Below are 22,022 nucleotides of genomic sequence, written 5' to 3' on the forward strand. Positions count from 1 at the left end.
CATCTGGGAAGGACTCGACAGGGTGACAAAAATGCCAGATCCAATCTAAATGCCTGGGTGTCTGTACACCCAACCATACTAATACAAAATAGAAATAAATACTTTATTTATTTAAATATATTTTTTAAAACCCATCTGTGTAGTCACTAGGAGTTAAAATCAAGTTGAGGGTGTTTAATCAATCACTCAAAATAAACAGAAGAAAATGCAAGAAGAAGAAGGGAAGACAGAAAGCTCCTGGCGAGACCTGGAAAACCGCCTTCGGCACAAATCTGCAGTTGAGAACGTCAACCAAACATCCCGGCTCTTTGTGCACCTGGCTTTCGTGAGATGAGACCTTTGCGACATGTACGTAGTATTTTGGCCACGCCACATTCATAGTGAACTTAAACCAACAAACAGTTCTGGCCAGACCCATTTTTTGATCTCTTTAAAGCCGCATCCTGGTAGCCCAGCAAATTGTCTTACCTGAGCAAAGTGCATATTGCTGCTGAATGAAACCAGCAGTCTTTCAGCCAGATCCCCAGGAACAACCTCTTTCCAATGGTACCAGGATGAGGGAACTACGTTGCTTGTGCCTCGTTTTGTCTTTCTTATGGGAACAGATGATGAAGGCTTATAAATATATGAGTGGCATTTTTCTAGTGAGTCATTCATCGAACCGGCAAGCCACAGACAGTTCCAGGCCGCCCAGCAAGATGGACGTGAACCAGCTCCAGGAGCAATATCACTACTTGAAAGAGAAACAAAAGCTGCACACCCATGTTGTTGTGTTTAAAACAGGTATGTTTTGAAGCAACTGAGAGTCTGACAATCTGGCATTCCTAAATTCCATGTTGTTCCCCAAGAAGAAGGCATTCACACTGCGAAAGGCAACTTTTCATTAAATTGCACGGTGAAACTTCTTGTGCCATCTTAAAAATTAGCCGATGCAGTGGGCTACATGTTATGTGTTCCAGTTAGGTCTTTATGAGGCCACAAAGAGCCATTAATGGTGCTCTGAGCTTGAGAACCGGTATGAATGGTGAGTTCGACAGGCTTATCCAGAAACAGGTCTTTTCACTTGGCATTTTACTCCTGGGCTGCGGAGTAGTTTAACACGGATATTCATCTTAAACTTCTCCCCACAGCAGGAAATAAGTCCCAAGTAACAATAAAAGCCATATTTCTGGATAAACACATATAGGAATGGATTTTTTTCCTTGCCTGTTCTCAAAGGCACCATTGTGAGTCTTCTGGCATCTTAAAGATGCCAGTTATCTTAAAGATAACCAGCAATAGGTAATAAACATTTCTTCTCCTATGACATACTTGTTCAATCCTGTTCTGGGGTTTGCTTTAATTTATTGATTTGGAGAAAAAAAGGGAGAGGTTTTGAACGCTCCCAAATCCAAGCAGAATACTAAGGAACTTAGCAAACGGAAGAAAAATCTGGCATGACGAGAAACTACCTGGATTTGCAATTAAATGGTTCCTAGGAACCCAATTCTTTCTGTATAGGGGAAAAGGTAAGGGACAAGTATCTAGAACTGTTCCTGTTATGTTTTTAAAGTACTAAGCCAACAGAAGTAATCAGAATATAACGGTTGATTCAGTTGTCCGATTTAATTACAGTAACGTGCTGTGGAGTAGACATTCAAGGTTGAATTTTTTTGCTAGAAGTTGAGATGCTTAAAAAAAATGAAGATCTTGTGTTCATCAACCTGGATAAAGAATTCAAAAATAACTGTTCTTTGAAGAACAGTCCCAGAAAATTTGAAAAGTAGAAACCTCAGCATACTTAGGATGTTAAAATTTTCCTTTGAGGTAAATTCAGTTTTTGGTGACTTAAGGAACGCAGCCAAGGGGTTTTCTGAATAGCAGTACAGATAGTCCTTGAGTTACAACTACAATTGGGACCAGAATTTATGTTAGTAAACAAGACAGTTGTTAAGTGAGTTGCAGCCAATTTAACATTTTTTTTGCCACGATTGTTAAGTGAATCACTGCAGTTGTTAAGTGAATCCAGCTTCCCTTATTGACTTAGCTTGTCAAAAGCTGGCTGGGAAGATCACAAACGGCAGATCACATGACCTGGGATCCTGTTGCCATCATAAATGACCAATTGCCAAGCATCCAAATCAGAGGTCTCCCAACTGGGCAACTTTAAGACTTGTGGACTTCAATTCCCAGAATTCTCCAGCCAGCTTTGCTGGCTAAGGAATTCTGGGAGTTGAAGTCCACAAGTCTTAAAATTGCCAAGTTGTGGGGGGGCGATCCTGATCCAAATGTTGATCATGGATGCTTGTGAAGGTTGTAAAACAGGTCATAAGTTTTTCAGTGCTGTTCTAACTTCACCTGGTCATTAAAACGAACGGTCAGGAGGTCGAGGATTATCTCGTAACAAACCGATCTGACACCGCCTTTTCCCAACATAGTTTTCCACTTCTTGTCTTAAACTCCCTATCCAGTACGATCACAGCCTGTCCTTCTGCTTCTCGGTCTATGAAGTGGGCTGGGCTGAGAGAGAGAGAGAGAGAGATTTCCAAATAATGCCATTGTATGTAAATCTCCCTTTGTTTCAGTTCTGAATTGTTTGTTTCATGGATGTTTTCTCTGTTGTTCCACAGTTGCTTAATGTTATTTCTTAAAACCTGCCAAGAGTTCTGTCCTTGCAGGAGTAGGAAAACCTAATTTAATAAATAAAGACATTGCGTCATCTGCAAATTAACTTGTTTGCTGACGATTCTTACCAGCAGAAATGTTTGGTTTTTTAGCAGAGCTTGCTAGTCTTCAATTTACAACCACAACTGAGACCCAATTTTTGCTGCTAAACAAGGCAGTTTTTAAGTGAGTTGTACCTCATGTTATGACCTTTTTGGCAACAGCTGTCAAGCGAATGACTGCAGTTGTGAATCAGGGAGTTGTTAAGCAAATCTTGCCTCCCCCATTGAAAGAAGCCATCTGGGAAGGTTGCAATAGATGATCATGTGACTCTGGGAGAGTGGAACTTTCATAAATACATAACGGTGACCAAGCACAGAAATTTTGATGGCCATGGGGATTCTGGAATGGTCGTTAAGTTTAAAAATGGTCATAAGTCACTTTTTTTTAGTGCTGCTGTAACTTTGAACAGTCACTAAACAAATGGTTGTAAGTCAACCTGTAGTGCTTTTCATCTGCCTTAAACATGTTTGGCTATCAAAGTGAACATTTGTAGAGGACAGAAAGTTAAAAGGTTAAGATTCACGTGCTGGTCGATTCTGGCTATAGGGGACGGTGCTCATCTCCGTTGCAAAGCTGAAGAGCCAGCATTGTCCGAAGACATCTCCGTGGTCATGTGGCCGGCTTGACTAAACGCCAAAGGCGCCTCTGAACGCTGTTACCCTCCCACCAAAGTGGTCCCTATTTTTCTACTTGCATTTTTTATGTGCTTTCGAACTGCTAGGTTGGCAAAAGCTGAGACAAGTCATGGGAGCTCACTCTGTCCATCTGTCAACCATCTTTAGATGTCATGCATCAGTTCAGTTTCCCAGGAAAACTGAAATCATGGTTTTTAGCCTGCAGTCCTAGAGATATTGTTAGGAGACTCAACTATGTTCTGAGAAAACGAGGGAAAAAAGAGGAAGATCAAACATATTTATTTATTGATGTATTTATATGGGACATTAGTTAGATTTACATTTTAAGATTACACATTTCTTCATTTGTCATTCCTCAATCTATACCATGGGGTTACATATATAGGTAGTCTTCACAGCCATTTATTTATCTACCATTCGAAGTTATAGTGGCACTGAAAAAAGTGAATTATCACCCATCCTCACACTGAAGATCATTGCAGTGTCCCTGCATTTACGTGATCCTGAATTGAACGCTGGCAAACTAGCAAGTATTTACAATGGTTACAGCATCCCAGAGTCATGCAATTGCCATTTTCAAGTTTTCCAGCCACTTTCTGACAAAGTCAAGTGGGGAAAGTGGATTTAACATCTGTGTGATTAACTTAAGAACTGTGGCAAAGAAGTTCATAAAACCAGGTGCAATTCCCTTAATAATCAGACTGCTTAGCAACAGAAATTCTGATCCTAAGTGTGATCCACCTATAAATGTTTTCAAAGGGTAATGAAGAAAAAGAGAAATGCTTCAATGCAGACTCCTAACTTTCTCCAGATGTGCCAGGACTCCAATTCCTACAACTCCTTATGGAGCATTATGGGAGATGGACTCCCAAGACACCTGGGGCACAAGAAGTTAGAATAAGTTGTTGTAATGACTCTCCTTCAGGCTGAAATTCACCTTGTTCCTAAACATCGAAAAGCAGTCAGGTGGAAACTGAACAAATAATGTGGATCCTGGATTTTAATATATAACTAGGAGAGAATTGTGTCGCATTTGCATTACGGTTTATCAAGTTATGTCATCATAAACTTTCTTGTAAGGGATCCGTTGCACTGATGGCCAACTCCTATACTAAAGGAAAAACTGCTGAAAGGAAAGGGAGAATTATTCCTGCCAATGGAAACCTTCAAAGAAAACTTTGGTTCCTCCCATTCAGCCTGGCTCAGCTTCCATCTTGATTTGGGGTGGTTATGTATAGCACAAGGAGGCATCTTCCACTGTGTTCCCCAATACTGGCCTTTTATCTCTGTCTATGTAAGGATAGATGGAGACAGTTTCTCCTTTCTATCCCAGTATACATTGATTCCAAAGCAGGCTTGTTCCCAAGTTGGCACCCCCTTCTGAAATGTTGGGATTGCAACTTTTGGACTTACAGCACATCTGGCAAATGCCAGGTGGGAAGGTCTATTTGTCCTTCTGTTTCTTTGGCCCAGTTCAGATGGCTGATCAAGAAAAGGAGGATAAAGGCCTTTCCACACACATAACTGACCTTGAGTGTTTTTATGATGGAAGGGAGCTTCTAGAAAGCTTGAAAGGCTAATTTAATTCATTTAATCCAACTATACAAGCAAGCCTAATCAACTATACAAGCAAGCCTAATCAACTATACAAGCAAGCCTAATTTCTCTTGGAAAAAAAAATACAGCACAGATAAGTGAGTACCTATCAGCTCAAAATCAAATCCCAGAACAACCACAACCACTACCTCAACTACAATCACAACTACAACCAAAAATAACCACCAAACCACAGCCACAAACAATCACTATCCCTTCAAATAAATCCACAAATAATATCTCCTTACCCATCAGAGACACCATGGAACGTGAACAGAAACGTCCAAATGCCATCTTATTTGGTCTCAAAGACACCAACGAATCAGATGACATCTCCGAAGTTTGTGATATCATAAGCAACTCAAATACAACAAACATCTCTCCTGAAGATATCATTGAAATAACCAGAGATGACCATGGGTACAAATACAATGACGGCTCTGTGGGCCCCAAGATTTTGTAGAGTTGTATGCAAAAATGAGTCCAGCAAGCGCATATTCATTCATACAATAAATGCCATTGCAAAAACCAATCCCAACCACAAAAAAACTTCACTCAAGACCATACTTATCCATACTGCAAAGAATCCACCTCCGTAAACTCTGCGCAGAACACAAAAACTGTATAAATTGACTACAGAGCTGATTGCAATAAAAGAAAGTCACACAACCCACAACTCCGCATCCATTAAAAGAAAGTCACAAAACCCACAACTCCGCATCCAACCACGCCCCATCCAATCCAACATCACTCAAAACTAGGCATGCACACCCCTAGCTACCTCTATTCCAACCACAACTGGTCTTAAATGCAAGTTACTCAATGCAAGAAGCCTTGTAAATAAAATAACTGAATTTCTCCTCTTACTAAATACGGCGACATTTGATATTATATTTGTCTGTGAATCATGGCTCAACACATCTCTCCCTGACTCCATTACCACTGTAAGAGACTATCATGTTTACGGATCAGATCGTGAAATTCGTAGAGGAGGTGGTGTTGCTATCTTCTATAAAAAGTCCCTACATCTAAAAAACATCCAAGTTACCCAGGAGCTTGCTATTCCTGAGACCATCGTCTGTGAACTGTTCTTAAATATCACATTTTGGTTCTTACTATGTTACAGAGCCCCTGATTATGACGTCGAACATGCAAACAAGCTAAATACACTACTAACATGGGCATACACTTTTATCTTTCTTGGTGACTTTAATCTACCTCATATTAATTGGCCCCTTAACAAATGTACAACTGAACCCACACATTCAACCTTCTACAATGCAGTAACAAATCTGGGACTAGAACAACTAGTAACCAACAACACTAGACTTAACAACTGCCTCGATCTCATGTTCTGCAATAGTTTGAATTCAATTTATGGAATACAAATTAAAGAACCCTTTTCCAACAGTGACCACAACATGATTGACTTTTGTCTCAACATACGTCCACACAAAAATCATCACAACAACAGAATCCTCAATTATAACTTCAAAAAAGGCAACTATGATCTTATAAACAACAATCTCTCATCCCTTGATTGGCAATTTCTATTCCCTGGATGCAATACTGTTGAAGACCATTACAACATATTTTTACTTGAAGTCAAAAGAGTCATCAAACTATATGACTCATCAAACTCCCAAAACCAGAACAAAACAAATTACCCAAACAATAAGGAAGCTTCAATCCAAAAAGAAATCACTTTGGCGGAAAAACAAATCTGGTCGAGTTGCCAACTTCAAAAGCCGATACAAAAGTTTATGCACCAGATAAAAACTGAATGCACCAATTATCACATTAAACAAGAAGAAAACCTTCTACGCACCAATTCCACCTGTACTTTCTACAATTTGTAAACAACAAACTAAAAGACTCAAGGTCCATCCCACCCCTGAAAGGACCTAATGGTAAAGACTGCAATGATGACACTATTAAAGCCAACCTCTTTAACACATTCTTTGGCTCAGTATTTGTAAACAGCAATGGATCATGTCCAGTATTTCCTAGTCAAACCACAGACAATTACAATAATCTAATACCTATCAATTTTACAGAAGACAATGTTGAAAAAGCACTATGCAATCTAAAACCATCTCTATCTATTGGACTGGACGAAATATGTGCCTACTACTTAGAAAAGCTATCCACTGCCATAGCCAAACCTCTAAGCATAATCTTTGAAAAATCTTTCAGGACCAGCTCCTTGCCTAACCTATGGTCACAAGCCACGGTCATCCCCATCTTCAAAAAGGGAGACCCCATCTTAGGCGAAAATTACCGATCAATCTCCTTATGTTACGTCACCTGTAAAGTCATGGAATCAATTATTAACCAATCCATTATCCTCCACTTAGAGACAAACAACCTACTCTCTAATAAACAATTTGGTTTTAGGAAAAAACTAACCTGCAATCTGCAACTCTTACACTGCAAAAACATATGGACTACACAACTCAATCAGGGCAAAGCAATAGACGCGAATCTATATAGACTTGTAAAGCCTTTGATTCAGTGGTACATGACAAACTACACCTAAAACTAAAATCTTATGGTATCTCTGGACATCTGCATAACTGGAGAGAAGCATTCCTGTCAAAGAGACAACAAATGGTCAAAATTGGGAGCATCCTATCAAATTCTGTACCTGTCAACAGTGGTGTCCCACAAGGCAGTGTTCTAGGACCAATTCTCTTCATACTCTACATAAATGACCTCTGTGATCATATTAAGAGCAACTGCGTTCTCTTCGCTGATGATGTAGAGCTATTCAACACCACAGATAATACTGCTCCCCTTCAAAAAGACCTCGACTATGTATCAGAATGGTCAAACAAATGGCAACTTCAAATCTCAACAAATAAATGCTCTTTCTTACATATTGGCAAAAAAATCAGAAAATAAAATACAGGCTGAATAGTCAAGACCTTGTTGATGATCCAAACTCTGTCAAGGATCTTGGAATACTCATCTCAAATGACCTAAGTGCTAGAGCCCACTGTAACTACATAGCCAAAAAGGCGTTAAGAGTTGTTAACCTAATCTTACATAGCTTTTTCTCTGGTAATATTACACTACTAACTAAAGCATACAAAACCTTTGCTAGACCAATACTCGAATACAGCTCATCAGTCTGGAAGCCACATTACGTATCTGTTATTAACACAGTTAAGAAAATCCAAAAATATTTCACAAGAAGAGTTCTCCACTCTACTCGTTGCAGAATAGCTTATGTCACCAGACTTGAAATTCTAGACCTAGAAAACCTAGAACTACACCGCCTTCGGTCCGATCTAAGTACAGTATATAAAATCATACATTGCAATGTCCTACCAGTCAATGAATACTTCAGCTTCAACCATAACAATACAAGAGCAAACAATAGATACAAACTCAAGGTTAATCGCGCCAAACCTGATTGCAGGAAATACGACTTCAGCAACAGTGGTCAATGTCTGGAATACTCTACCTGACTCTGTGGTTTCTTCCCCAAACCCCAAAAACTTTAACCTTAGACTGTTTACTATTCACCTCACCCCTTTCCTAAGAGGTCTGTAGGGGGTGTGCGTAAGTGCACCAATGTGCCTACTGTCCCTGTCCTATTGTTTCTTTTATTTTTCTTATATGTACCCATGTATTCATAACTATGTTTTTACTTATACCTATTATCTTGTAAGCAATTGACAAAAATAAATAAATAAATAAAATAATAAATAAAATTTTGTAGGGACTTTGGTGCTCTTTGAGCTTTTCTTGCAGACATTTTATTACCCAGGTAAGCAACCATCAGTTAAAGTAATTAAATAATTTTTATGTAATATATATTTGGTGTTGTTGGTGAACAATCTGGAACTTCATGAAGTGTCAAGGAACTTCAGGGTTTGGGGTCCCCTGGTGGACACTTACATTGCTTCAAAAAACAATGTAGGAAGAAGATAGAATGCTGATTAGGTTGCTTTTCGGCAGATGGACCATCTATATGGAGAACTACTTAGCCAAGTCAAGGAAGGAGAAGGAAAGACTATTTACTTACTTGTAAAATTTATTGGATGCCCCTCTTACCACAGGGTATCTCTGGGAAGTTCTAATCCTACTCAGTGACATAAAATGCTTCTTATATTTGGGGAATGAGGCCAGCAACTATGTAGAAGAGAGCTGAGGTTAGATGTGAACCCCTGTACACAACATGCACAATTACAGAATACAGAATAACAATGTTGGAAGGGACCTTGGAAGTCTTCTAGTCCAACCCCCTGCTAAGGCAAGACGTTGTACCATTTCAGACAAATACTTGTCCAATCTCTTCTTAAACATTTTCAGTGTTGGAGCACCCACAACTCTTGGAGGCAAGTAGTTCCACTGATTAATTATTCTGGCAGTCAGGAAATTCCTCCTTAGTTCTCGGTTGCTTCTCTCCTTGATTAGTTTCCATCCGCTGCTTCTTGTCCTGCCCTCAGCTGCTTTGGAGAATAGCTTGACCCCCTCTTCTTTGTGGCAGCCCCTCAAATATTGGAAAACTGTTTTCATATCATCCTCGTCCTTCTTTTCATCAGACTAGACATACCCAGTTCCTGCAACCGTTCTTCATATGTTTTAGCCTCCAGTCTCCTCATCATCTTGGTTGCTCTTCTCTGCATTCTTTCTGGAATCTCAATCTTTTTTTTTACATTGTGGTGACCAAAAGTGGATAGAATATTCTAAGTGTGTGCCTTAACTAAGGCATTACAAAGTGGTACTAACACTTTATGTGATCTTGATTCTATCTCTTCTATTCTGTTTTGTAAGTCTGTCGTGCAAACTTGATGCCAGTCTTCCCTTGAGCCCTAACATGCAGTGCGTCCATAAAAACACTGACTTAACAGTACTGTTCAAACATCTGGGAGTTACTTCAAGGCCAGGTGCATGGTAAACACCAGCTTTTTGTATAAATGCTCAGGGCTAAAGATCTTCAAAGTATCAATAACATGGAAAATTGCAAGTGTGAGTTTCCAATGACTTTTCCTAACAATTACCAGAATCCCAGGCTTGGAATGGCCTAGAACAGTGGTAGACAACCTGGTCCCTACCACCCACTAGTGGGTGTTCCAGCTTTCATGGTGGGCCGTAGGGGTTTTGTCCCCTACATTATAAATCACCATTACTGTGGAACCGGTGGGCGGTTAGAGAAAATTTTACCACTAATAGAGATACAAAACTGGGTGGTAGGTATAAAAAGGTTGACTATCCCTGGCCTAGAACAATACGAGTTGTGACCGTAACACTTCTAAAGGTTACTGGATTGAGGAAAATTCATGTGTTAGATCCATAAGTTAAAAAAAATAGTATGAGAGCCATTCGTGGAGAAAGAACTCTGGGACAGTTGCCAGTTGCTACAAGAGCATAATAATTGCCTTCTAATTACCTAATTTATCTATGGCTGAAATAGTTCTTTCTGTCCATTCATTTCAGCAAGCTTGCCGTACTCCATAGCTGAGGCATATTCATGCTTCCTTGCAATAGAACAGCGGTGTCAAACTCAAGGCTCATGGAGCAAATCCAGACCATGAGTTGCTTTGATCTGGCCTGCAGGGCTGGCCTGGAAATAGCAAAGGACCAGCCTGCGGTGCCTCTGCCAGATAAAAGGGAGCTTGGTAGGGCCACATGTGGCCCTCCCAGGCTCCGTTTTTGGCTGTGCTAGCCTCCTGCCACCTTCTGCCAGCAAAAACGAAGCTCTGTTTTTGCTGGCAGAGGGTGGCAGGAGGTCATTGCGGCCAAAAGCAGAGCCTTGGAGGGTCATGCGCTGTCCCCCAAGCTCTGCTTTTTCTGGCAGAGGGTGGCAGAAGGCCACTGAGGCCAAAGAAAGCTCCTGGGAGGGTCGCGTGCTGTCCCCCAAGGTACCAGAGGGTGGTAGGGAGGCTGCCGCGGCTGAAAATGAAACTCATGAGCCCATTTTCACTGGCAGAGTGCTCTGGCCACCACAGATGCCCTGACATGAGTGACGTCAAAGTGGTCACACCCATCCGGTCACGCCCCCAGCCCCCGATTAAACACAACCCTGATGCGGCCCTCAATGAAATCGAATTTGACACCTCTAAACTAGATCATCATAAGGTTTGTACAGGATCAGGAAGAAATCTGCTTTGTGACCCACCTTGCCGTAAATCTACTGTAGGTAGTCTTCAACTTATGACCATAACTGACCCCAAAATTTATGTTGTTAAATGAGAAATTTGTTACATGAGTTTGTTCCATTTTATGACTTTTTGTGCTACATTTGTCAAGTGAATCACTGCAGCTGTTGTTAGTAACACGGTTGTTAAGTGAATCTGGTTTCCCCATAGACTTTGCTTGTCAGGAGGTCGCAAAAGGGGATCACGTGACCCTGGGACACTGCAGCCGTCATAAAATGTAAACCAGTTGCCAAGCATCTGAATTTTGACGTGTGACCATGGTGGATGCTGCAACAATCCTAAGAGTGAAAAATAATCACATTCCTTTTTTCAGGGCCATTGCAACATTTAACAGTCACTAAACAAACTGCTGTAAGTTGAGGACTAACTGTACTACCACTGTTAAATGTTTAGTTACACCATGTCTTCTAAGTAAGCCATTGCAAGGGCAACTGCAAGTAAAAAAAACCCCAGAATATAAACAGGTTTTACAGGTTGGCCTTGACTTGACAATTGCAATCTAGACTAGAAAATTCATTCTTAAATTCTGCAGTGGTTGAGACATCACAGGACCACATTCAATTTTACAACCTTTTTTTTTGCCATGGTCATTAAGCGACACGTTGGATAACCATGATCTGTGACCTCCTGCTGGTTTCCACATTGACTTTGTTTGCTGGAAGCCGGCTGAGAAGGTTGCAGGTGGTGATAATGTGACGCTGGTATGCTGCAAACATTTTATATACCTGACAGTTGCCAAGTGCTCGAATCACAATCAGGTGACTGCAGGGACCCTATGGTTGTCATAAGTTTGAGGACGGTGATAAATCACATTTTTCTGTGCTGTTGTAATTTCAAACAGTTGCTAAATGAACGGTCATAAATTAAGGGCTACCTGGGAGGTTTATTCAGACAAAAAAGCAAATGTCATTTTGAAAAAACCAAGAAAGGTGATGAGCTCTGCACTAAATGTGCTTTATCTGCAACTATCATACATTCTTATTATAAAGGACAGTTCTTCATTTCGGAATGCTGTTCTAAATCTAAAGATTTAAGATCCAAAGTTTTTTTTTTTGAAAAAAACAACAGCCTCACTTTTATTCTTTATTCATTTATTTTGGTCATTTAACTTTTAACCTACAAACGGTCCTACTCCATGAGGTCTTTTATGTTTAGATAAAAAAAATCTGGACAACCAATTTGTCTTTTTAGTGCTTGATAATGCTTGATTTTAGAGATGCTTGTTGGAATGTGTGTTTTTGTAACCTTTTCCTAGGTTTAGCTCTTGAATCTTCCTTTGCAATTTTATCTACTGATTTTTCACATTTCTAAACCAATTTTTTATCTTTATGAACTTGAGATTTGCCCCTTTTTAGGTTTGCCTCCCCCCCAAAAATATGTCCTCTGTACTGTATATTTTATGTGCCAAATGGGAGACCACAGAAATGGAATTCCCACAAAAAAAATTACAGGGGTCAAAAACAACAAGATGGCAGCCCTAATGTTTCTTTTCTTTTTTGCTAAAAGTGAAGCGAGAGCTTTGATCACATCTTTGAAACCACCATACTGGGTTTCCTGCCCCATCCCACCCTCCAGCCTGGCATCTTGTACCTAGAGTTATCAGGATACCACCTCCAAATTTCCAGTTAATTCTGAGCTTGGTTGGGGGTTTTGGAGATGTTTCATTATCCAAATTAGGTAACATCACTGAAGCTGGTTCAGCAGTGATAGTGCAATTCTTGGGAAGAAATATCCATCTGGTTCAATTCCAACCTGGACAAAAGCACTGGAGACATGGAGGCTGACTGGAAAAAAGGTTTAATGGTGAATGTCTGAGCTAAGTTTGGTTGAAGTTTGGAGGGTGATGCAATGAAGGTATTGAGGGCTAGTCCTACCTTTGTTGGATCTTTGTTGGATTCATATTTGTTTATGAATAGAGCTAGCTATCTCTTAAGTGCTGACATCTGATGAGGGCTATTAAGAAAGTGGGGGCTGCTTTCTCCCTCCAAAAAACTTCTCACCTAGGGAAATGTAATATTCTTCCTTTTTAATATTTCCTAATATATTACATTCTTTTAGGAAAGGGGTGGATTCTAACTTTTTACATTATCTAGTTTGGGTAATAAAGCATCTGCAAGAAAACAACCAAGCTCAGAAAGTGCCAAGAACCTCTCATTTCAACTCTGAGCTACAAATATTCTTCTTTAGTCTAGCTAATTCATTTGGTGCAAGAAAGTCCTTCAAATAACCTGCAGCCAAACTCTCTTGGCCTTTAATGTAAAACGTAATATTGCTAATTGTCCTGTTAAGAACAGATCTTGCAGATCAAACAAACAGAACAAACAGTTTTTAACAGCAGCAGCAACAGCAGTAACAACATGCGTTTTAAACAAGTATTCAAACGTGTATTTTAAACAAGGCCAGTTGTTTGAAATCAACCCAAGAAAGGACTGGTTTGCCAAATTTGTAATAGAAGATTAAAATCACTTTTTTAAAGGAGACCAAAGGGGGGAGAAAAGAAATATGGGGCTGTAACTTTGGGGGAAAGCAAAAAACTAATTGTGGCAGGTCAAAAGGAAAAGCAAGTATGCTTTACCAAGTATGACACCAAGTGGCTGACAGAGAGTATAGGTCTGTCCGAAGGAATCCGTTTCATTCTCTGCTCCTGCTTCTGCCTCAGTCTGGCAAAACTAAGGAAAATTTTCATCCATGCCCTCCCCCAAAAAGTAACCCCAAGACCAGAGAAAATAAATTACTACAAATAGTCCTTGGCATACAACCACAACTGAGCCTAAAATTTTTGTTGTTAAGTGAGACGTTTGTAAAGTGAGTTTTTCCCTCTTTTTATGACCTTTCTTGCCTCAGTTGTTAAGTGAGTCACTGCAGTAGATAGGTTAGTAACCCAGTTGTTAACTGAATCTGGCTTCCCCATTGACTTTGTGAGAAAGTAACAAAAGGTGATTATGTGACCTTGGGACACAGCAGTGGCCACAATCATGAACCAGTTGCCAAGCTCTGAATTTTGTTTACAGGATCATGGGTGTTAAGTTCGGAGGAAGGAGAGACTTAGCCAGGGCATTACAAGCAACAAATACTTTATTAATAACAATAAAGGGCTGATTGAGCTCGCCAGCCTGGAACGGGCTCGCAACAACCAGCGGCTAACCTGAACCCCGCAGCCTGCTTATATAGCCGGCTGCTGGGGTGGTCAGCCAATGGGGAGGCAGTAACGCCCCCCACAACTGGAGCGGACCTGAGTGGGGACTGTGGATAGTCCCAGGGACATAACAATGGGGAATGATACAAAAGTCGTAACTGGAAAAAGCGGTCGTAGGTCACATTTTTAAGTGCCGTTGTAACATTGAACTGATAGTTCCTCTAAATCTTGTGGGAGGAGGGACAAAGGAGAGAGCAACTGCTCATAAGAAAGAAGTTGAAAATACTCACAAGTATTTCAGTAGATTTGTTTCATTGGCTTGTGTTGAACAAGTTAAAGATTGCACTTTGTTCTAAAAGAGCCATCAAGGGAATAAGACGTCCAAAATGCCAGGAACTAACAAGGCAGGGAGGATACCAGGAAATTACAGGTAGTCCTTGATCCATGATCAGTTGCTTAGCCACCATTCTAAGTTACAATGCATCCCCACAAAGTATTTACAATCTAGTTTCAAAGTTCAGACAGGCAGCACCACATGCATGTGCTTGGCAACTGGCTGCATTTTACACCTGTCTGCAGTATCCCACAGTCAAATGACCACAATTTACAATATCTTTTGTCAAAAGCTGGCATTTACTTCCAATTTCCAGCGGTGCTTGCTTAGTAACTGTGGCATTCACTTAACTGCCACAAGAAAGGTCATAACTTTGGGCACCATTACATGACGACCCACTTAACAAGCATCTTGAATTATGACTGTAATTCCAGATTCAATTTTATCATAAGTTGAGAACTGTCTTTTGCCGCACTGTCTATGTGTGCTGTCTTATTGAACTAAAACACGATGCTTCCCAAATGCGGCATAGGAAATGTCTAAAAGATCCTTGGCAAGACAACAGATCAGGGTACCTCACCCAAAAGCTTAGGAGAAAACCTAAAGTGTTTGCCCCCACAAGATACAAGAGTAACCAACTGATTTGCAGGAGCATCCCTCCTAATGTGCTTTTTCTGCACATCTCTTACACACACACAAAGTGACTGACCTAATGACTGAAAAGAATAAATATGGAATATTGTTGTTCAAGGACCAGTTCAAGAGTACTTAAAGTAGAAAAGTGGAAAAGCTGAAGACATTTCTTTTCTTACAATTAAAGGATTGAATTGTTGGACTGCCCATTTGCAGATGAAACAGGGACATCTAGGAAATATACTTCCTATAAAAGAATGTCAACATCTTTTACCATATTGTTGAACAAACATGACTTAAAAATAAACAGGATTACGAAAAGGATGTAGGAACTAAATCTGATTGATTGGTTTAGATCAATAAGCTATTTCTGGGCTACTTTTCATTACTTCTAAATTTTAAAAAAATGGCCGGGTTTTTTCCTCCATTCAGAAATATAATAATAGCTACAACCAGTCCTCATTTAGTGACTGTTCCTAATTATGATGGTGATGAAAGATCAACTTTGCATCCAATCCTTGCATTTACAATCTTCGCAGGTATGTAAAGCAAAGAGAAGCTGAAATAAGATCATAAGCAGAGTTTTGGTTTCACGTAGTGACCACTTTGCTTAACACAAGTTGTCAGTCTTGATTGTGATTGCTTAGTGAGGACTCACTGTATTTGGGTATAAGATTCATTTCATAGCAAATGTTCACTTGCCAGTGTGACGGTATTTGTTCCCCTGAGGAAACGCCCAAAGTATAAAATTTATTAAAACGATTGCACTGTACATCATTAAGTCTCTAAGGAAGATGTCTGTTTCCAGCCAATTTTTTAAATTTAGAATGGGGTACACATGGTTGTTAAGTGAATCACACCCAATTTTACAACCTATTTTGCCACAATGTGGAATTCCCCTTTGACTTGGCTTTTCCCAGGATGCTGCAACCATTGTAATCCACGCTGGTTGCCAAGGGTATGAATTTTGATCTCATGATCCTGGGGACACCTCAATGGTCATAAGCATGGGAACCAATTGCACATCACTTTTTTCAGCACTGTCATAATTTTAAAAGGTTGCTAAATAAATGGTTGTAACTCAAGGGCTACCTGTGCTCTGTTCTAAGCTTCTTTTCAAAATAAGGCCTCACCTGTGGTATGTAGATGCTGAAAAGCTTAACTCTGGAATGTGTAGCATGTTTTCCTGCGCTCACACAATTGGTCATATCAGATTTAGAGTTATAATGCATCATAGCTAGCTGTGGAATTCTGGGAGTTGAAGTCCACACATCTTACACTCACTGAGGTTGTGAAACACTCCTGTATAACGCATTGTCAGAAAATAACATTTTCCTTTTAAAATTGAATTTTCTTCACAGGTAGAAATGGGACCATTCCCAAAGAATCCATGATCAGTGCTGTTTTAATTAACAAGAGCATGAGAAAAGCACTGAAAGGAAGAGAGATCAAAGTGGATTTGCCCTGCCAAGAAAATGCCCAAGACAGTTCACCGTGGCGCATACACCTTGGTATCCACCGTCTGGGACATCACCACGGACAGCCTTGTGATAATGTCCAAAACCGGACTGAACATAGCATGTGGTCTTGTGAAGAGTCATTAGACAGCTCTGAACCGGCCATTGCGTTCTCCATCAATGAGGAAAATTCACGCCCTCCTGAAGAGACAGTCAGTTCCGACTCAACTCGGACCTCAGTAACTTCCATTTGTGATTATTCCAGCCTCAACATCTCAGCTTCAAAACCAGTACCTAGTAAGCTATCTTATTACCCTTTCCCTCAGAAGAAAAATCCCAAGATTTCTGAAGCTGCAAGGAAACTTGGGTTATATGTCTCCCAATGAGAATTTTATAAGAGAAGACAGTGGTAGGCCTATCACTACAGCTAAAGTAGATACAGCAAGCTTCTTTTTGCCTCGTGCACTGGTATAATTTTCCATGTAATATACAGGTAGCGTTTCTGTTCCTGTGGACGTGACAACTGATATACTGTTTAGAATCAATGTTTCTGTAAGGCAGAATGTTTCCCAACCTTGGCCACTTTAAGAGGAGTGGACTTCAATGCCCAGAACTCCTCCCCACCCATACTGGTTGAGTGTGTCTGGGAATTGAAGCCCATCTCTTTTAAAGTGTCAAAGATTAGGAATCATGGCTATAGGACAGGGGATATCAAACTTGATTTAATTGAGGGCCTCATTAAGGTTGTGTTTGACCTCAGGGGGAGTGGCGTGGCCAGGGTGGGCATGGCCAGTTCAACATTACGCTCGTCAGGGGTGTATGTGGCATATGTGGCATATGTGGCAACCTGAGTGTTCTGCCAGTGAAAACGGGCTCCCAAGTTCCGTTTTCAGCTGGGACAGCCTCCTGCAATCCTCTGCCAGAAAAACAGAGCTTGCGAGGGCCGTGCGTGACCCTTGTGAGCTCTATTTTTGCTGGCAGAGGCACTGCAGCCTGGTCCGTCACTGTTTCCAGGGCGGCCCTGCAGACCAGATCAAAGCATCCCACAGGCTGCATCTGGCCCCCGGGCCTTGAGTTTCGCACCTCTGCTCTAGGAGTGTGTATGGTATTTTAAGGAAGGATTACCATATTTTTCGGAGTATAAGATGCTCCGAAGTATAAGATGCACCTAGCTTTTGGGGATGAAAACCAGAAAAAAAAACCTGCCTCCCAGCAATTTGCCTCCTTGCAGCAAACAGTAAACAGCCTGTGTCAGCTACAGCACAGCCTGATTAGCACAAGCAGCTGATTAGCCTCCCTACGACCAGCTTTCAGATTTCAGGATTTGCCATTGCCTATTGCCACCTCTGCATGCCCCATTTTCGGCCCGTTCCAGGTGGCAGGGATCGGAAGGGCAGAAAATGGAGCACACAAAGGCTGAATACGGGGTACATGGAGGCCAAAAATGGGGCGTGTGGAGGCGGCAATAGGCAATGGCAGCCTGAAACAGCTGATCGTCAGAAGACTGATCCAACTGACAATCAGCTGCTTGTGCTAATCAAATTCTGTGGAAGCTGAAACAGGATGTTTACTGTTTAGTGCAAGGAGGCAAATTGCTGGGAGGCAGAGGCCAAAGGGTGGGGGCCGGCAGGTTGGCAGGGCTTCAGCAACATTCGTTTTATAAGACGCGCAGGCATTTCCACCCACTTTTGGGGGTGGAAAAAGTGTGTCTTATACTCCGAAATATATGTTGCGTAGAACAGGGGTGTCCAACTTTGGCAACTTTGGCTGGCTGGGAGAATTTTGGGACTTGAAGTCCACAAGTCTTAAAGTTGCCAAGTTTGGATGCCCCTGAGGTGGAATTGCAGCTACTTCCACACTTCTGCTTCTCACAAAGAATGAGAGAATTCTGAATTATGATTGCTTCCCAAGGGTTTTTTTATTGCTCAAGCAGCCCAATATTCTTCATTAGAAGAAAATGGAATTTTTTCTCCAAATTCTATAGAGTGAAAATGGGAAGGAAATGTAATAAAACTGGTCACCTTATGGCAGATGTGTGGGGATATCTAGCACTGAGATTTCCCTCCTAGATTGGAAACAAGTTGAATTCCATTGCGCCAGCTTGAAACCAGAAGCTTGAATGCATTGTATTTAATGTCAACCTACTAGCTATATTTTCTTAAAATATATTTTAAGTGAATAGACTAGCGTAAATATGTGTTTTGAAGATTCAGTATAAGGGGAGAAAAACCTGCCCTGTGGAAATTTATTTTATTTTAACTCTGTTTTATCAATGGTTAACAACTGTACCTATACATAGTCCTTGACTTACAATGATTCAACAACTGTTTAGGACAGAGGTCTCCAAACTTGGCAACTTGAAGACTTGTGGACTTCAATTCCCAGAATTCTCCAGCCATTCTGGGAGTTAAAGTCCACAAGTCTTAAAGTTGCCAAGTTTGGGGATCCCTTAACAACTCTTTAAAGTTACAATAGCACTGAAAAAAGTGACTTACAACCAATCCTTGTATTTAAAACTGTCCCAACATCCCTTCCCAGTCACAAAATCAAAATCTGGTTGCCTGGCAATTCGTTTGTATTTAGAGTGGTTGCAATGTCCCAGGCTTATGTGAATGTCAGGTGTGACCTGCCCAAGAGCTTCAGAGAAGCAAAGCCAACTGGGAAACCAGTTTTGCTTAATAGCCATGTGAATCTGCAGCGATTCATTTAACAACTGTGGCAAAAAGGTCAGAAAATTGGTGTGAGTCTCTTAACAACTGCCTTGGTCAATTATGACTGTAAATCAAGAACTACTTCCATTTATTCCAGGTCAGTAAGCTTATTTCATTTTAAAAAGAAGAGGGTTTGGAGAGCTATTCCAATATTCCTAAACACCCCTTTATTCCTTTTATGGATAAATGAAATGCATTTAAAATATATATATAAAGGGACATGACAGTTAGTCTTTCCTTTCAAATAATTATCTTTAGGAAGCAGGATACTCTTCCCATTGTGCTGTATAGCCACAAAAATATCTATCACAAATATCAGCCTTTCCAAAATTATTAATGTAGCTCAACTGAGCTAAATATAGGCCTCCTTTCAGGCAAGGCAATCACATACATTCTTAGCTGAAAATGAGTCCAATTAACTTTAGTAGATCTTATTTCTCAATAGACACAAAATAAGGGGAATTTTAAATAGCTACCTGAATTGGCAATTTGTGATATCATCTCAAGAAATCAACAAATACTTTTGTTGAATTCAATGTATCTTTTTTCAGGATATACACTCCAAAATCAACTGATAAATCTTGAAATGATCTTTCTGCTATCATTAAACTCAGCAACTATTTTATATTTCAGATTTACTTTCTGCATATTACATTCTCGTTTGCAAGTCAGAAAAGAGAACCTTTTTGGATCCCCGAATGAGACTAATAACTATGATATACAGTTTTCTATCCATGTATTATGATTTCATTCATTCATACATATATTATTTTTCAAATAAGATAAATCAGGAATAAAAATTTACATTGTATCCAGATCCTTTGTTGAGTTTGTTTGCATGCATGATCTATAGAAGTCCCAGTTTACTATGATAGTCCTTGCTTAATGATTGGTGGCTTAGCAATCAACGTTACAACAGCCACACAAAAGGATCTGTGATCCTATTCCAGAATTCCAATGATTGCCCATTCTTCCCCCACAGTCCCATGCCTGCATCAGTAACCAGTTTTACTACTTGTAGTTGACTTACAACCATTCATTTAGTGACCACTCAAAGTTACAACGGTGCTGAAAAAAAACCTTATGTTTTCACACTTTTGACTCTTGCAACATCCCCATGGTCACATGATCAAAATTTGGGTGCGTGACAACTGGCTCGTATTTATCATAATTGCGTCCTGGGGTGTCCAGGGATCACTTTTAGGCCCTTGTGGTCATGTGGTCACTTTCTGAAACTTGGGGAAGTCAGATTCATTTACAACAATCATGTTACTAATTTGAATATAGTGATTCCCTTAACAACTATGCCCAAAAAAGTCGTAAAATGGGATAATTAGCAACTGTGATTAGCAATTGAAATTTTGGACTCAATATGTCCTAAGTCTGTATGGTCAGTTGCAGCCCTCTGAATGCATTAAATTGCTTAACCACAGTGTTCGTTTTATCATGTGGCATTTGTTTATCAACATTGCAAAAAAGATTGTAAGATCAGTCTGGCCATATGACTCAATTAATGGCCATCTTGAGTTATAACAGAAATTCCAGACTCTGTTACAGTTATAAGTCAAGGAGTATCTGTATTGCAGAAAATACCAGCATCTGAAAAAAAAAGCAAAGCAACAAAAGGTATCTGTTTAGAATTTGAACAGGAGACCACCAGGAAATCTTCAGATTGCAGACTGCACTGGAAACTAAAATAAAAAGTCAGTGGTAGACCTCTTCTTTATTCCTGTTAAGTTACTCTATCTACTAAGATAGTAGATCTTCTCATCATTCCTATCACCCATCCCCTCCCACTTGTGACTGTATGACTGTAACTTTGTTGCTTGTATCTTTATGATTCATAGATTGTTTCCTAGTACAATTTGATTGCTTATTGTACCCTATGACTATCAGTAAGTGTTGTACAGCATGATTCTTGACGATAGTATCTTTTCATGTACACTAAGACCATTTGCACCAAGACAAATTCCTTGTGTGTCTAGTCACACTTGGCCAATAAAGAATTCATTCATTCATTCATTTTTGTTTTTATTTGGGGTATTCTATTTGATTTGGGGGGGTGTCTTCCCTTTCTCCCTTTTTCCACATTACTGGAGAAAGCGGATTCCTCCAGCCCAAGCTCTCTTTGAGGAAGCTATCTATTGCTTTAAAATCCTTCCATTCCCCACCATCCTGTCAGAGCTGAAGAAGCTTCTTGGAGGAGAAGCGAAACGTCTTCAAAAGAAAAAAGTCCAGTGGCCTCCTGAAATAAAAAAGCACCTTTGGGACAACCATAATCTGGATCTCCACAGACTTATTGCTTTAAAACAAGGGTCTTCAAACTAGGCAATTTTAACATTTGTGGACTTCAACTCCCAGAATTCCTGAGCTAGCATGACTGGAGGAGGAATTCTGGGAGTTCAAGTCCATAAGTCTTAAAGCTGTCAAGTTTGGCGCTCCTCTGCTTTAAAAGGAGCCGCCAACGAGTCCTATCCCAAATTCAAGGACTGCACTGCCGGAGAGGGCCACTAGAGGGCCACAGCCTCCTGCAAATCGTGGGGGGAATGAAATCCTGCTTGAAAGCGTTTCCTAACCGAGCAGCGGTTAGGGAGGGAGGGAGGGAGGGAGGGAGGAGTCAGAAAGCCAGGCCCGCCCCTCCCGC

The 22,022-nt window shown here is 40.4% G+C and overlaps 1 protein-coding gene across 2 annotated transcripts; it reads left to right on the forward strand.

Moving 5' to 3' along the window:
- Positions 1-452: 452 nt before the first annotated feature.
- CZH9orf152 (chromosome Z C9orf152 homolog) lies at positions 453-21,081 on the forward strand. 2 transcript variants are annotated; one of them, XM_087918052.1, is made up of 3 exons: positions 453-783; positions 16,572-16,964; positions 20,012-21,081. In XM_087918052.1, exons 1-3 carry the CDS (start codon positions 495-497, stop codon positions 20,173-20,175), a joined length of 846 nt encoding a protein of 281 aa, XP_087774178.1. In that variant the 5' UTR covers positions 453-494; the 3' UTR covers positions 20,176-21,081. The 2 variants fall into 2 exon arrangements, with proteins under 2 accessions (XP_087774178.1, XP_087774179.1); XM_087918053.1 differs by having other exon boundaries at positions 16,572-21,081.
- Positions 21,082-22,022: the final 941 nt, after the last annotated feature.

The sequence above is a fragment of the Pseudonaja textilis genome, chromosome Z, assembly GCF_049901715.1.
Source record: "Pseudonaja textilis isolate UNSWEBS1 chromosome Z, rPseTex1.2, whole genome shotgun sequence".
Lineage (NCBI taxonomy): Eukaryota > Metazoa > Chordata > Lepidosauria > Squamata > Elapidae > Pseudonaja > Pseudonaja textilis.

What these genes read in the sequence shown, in the direction of transcription:
- CZH9orf152 (XM_087918052.1), top strand. Translation starts at nt 495, where the DNA reads ATGAAACCAGCAGTCTTTCAGCCAGATCCCCAGGAACAACCTCTTTCC. An exon ending in TGTTGTTGTGTTTAAAACAG is followed by an intron (nt 784 to 16,571) that starts GTATGTTTTGAA and finishes TTTTCTTCACAG; the next exon opens with GTAGAAATGGGACCATTCCC. An exon ending in AGCTTCAAAACCAGTACCTA is followed by an intron (nt 16,965 to 20,011) that starts GTAAGCTATCTT and finishes TTTATATTTCAG; the next exon opens with ATTTACTTTCTGCATATTAC.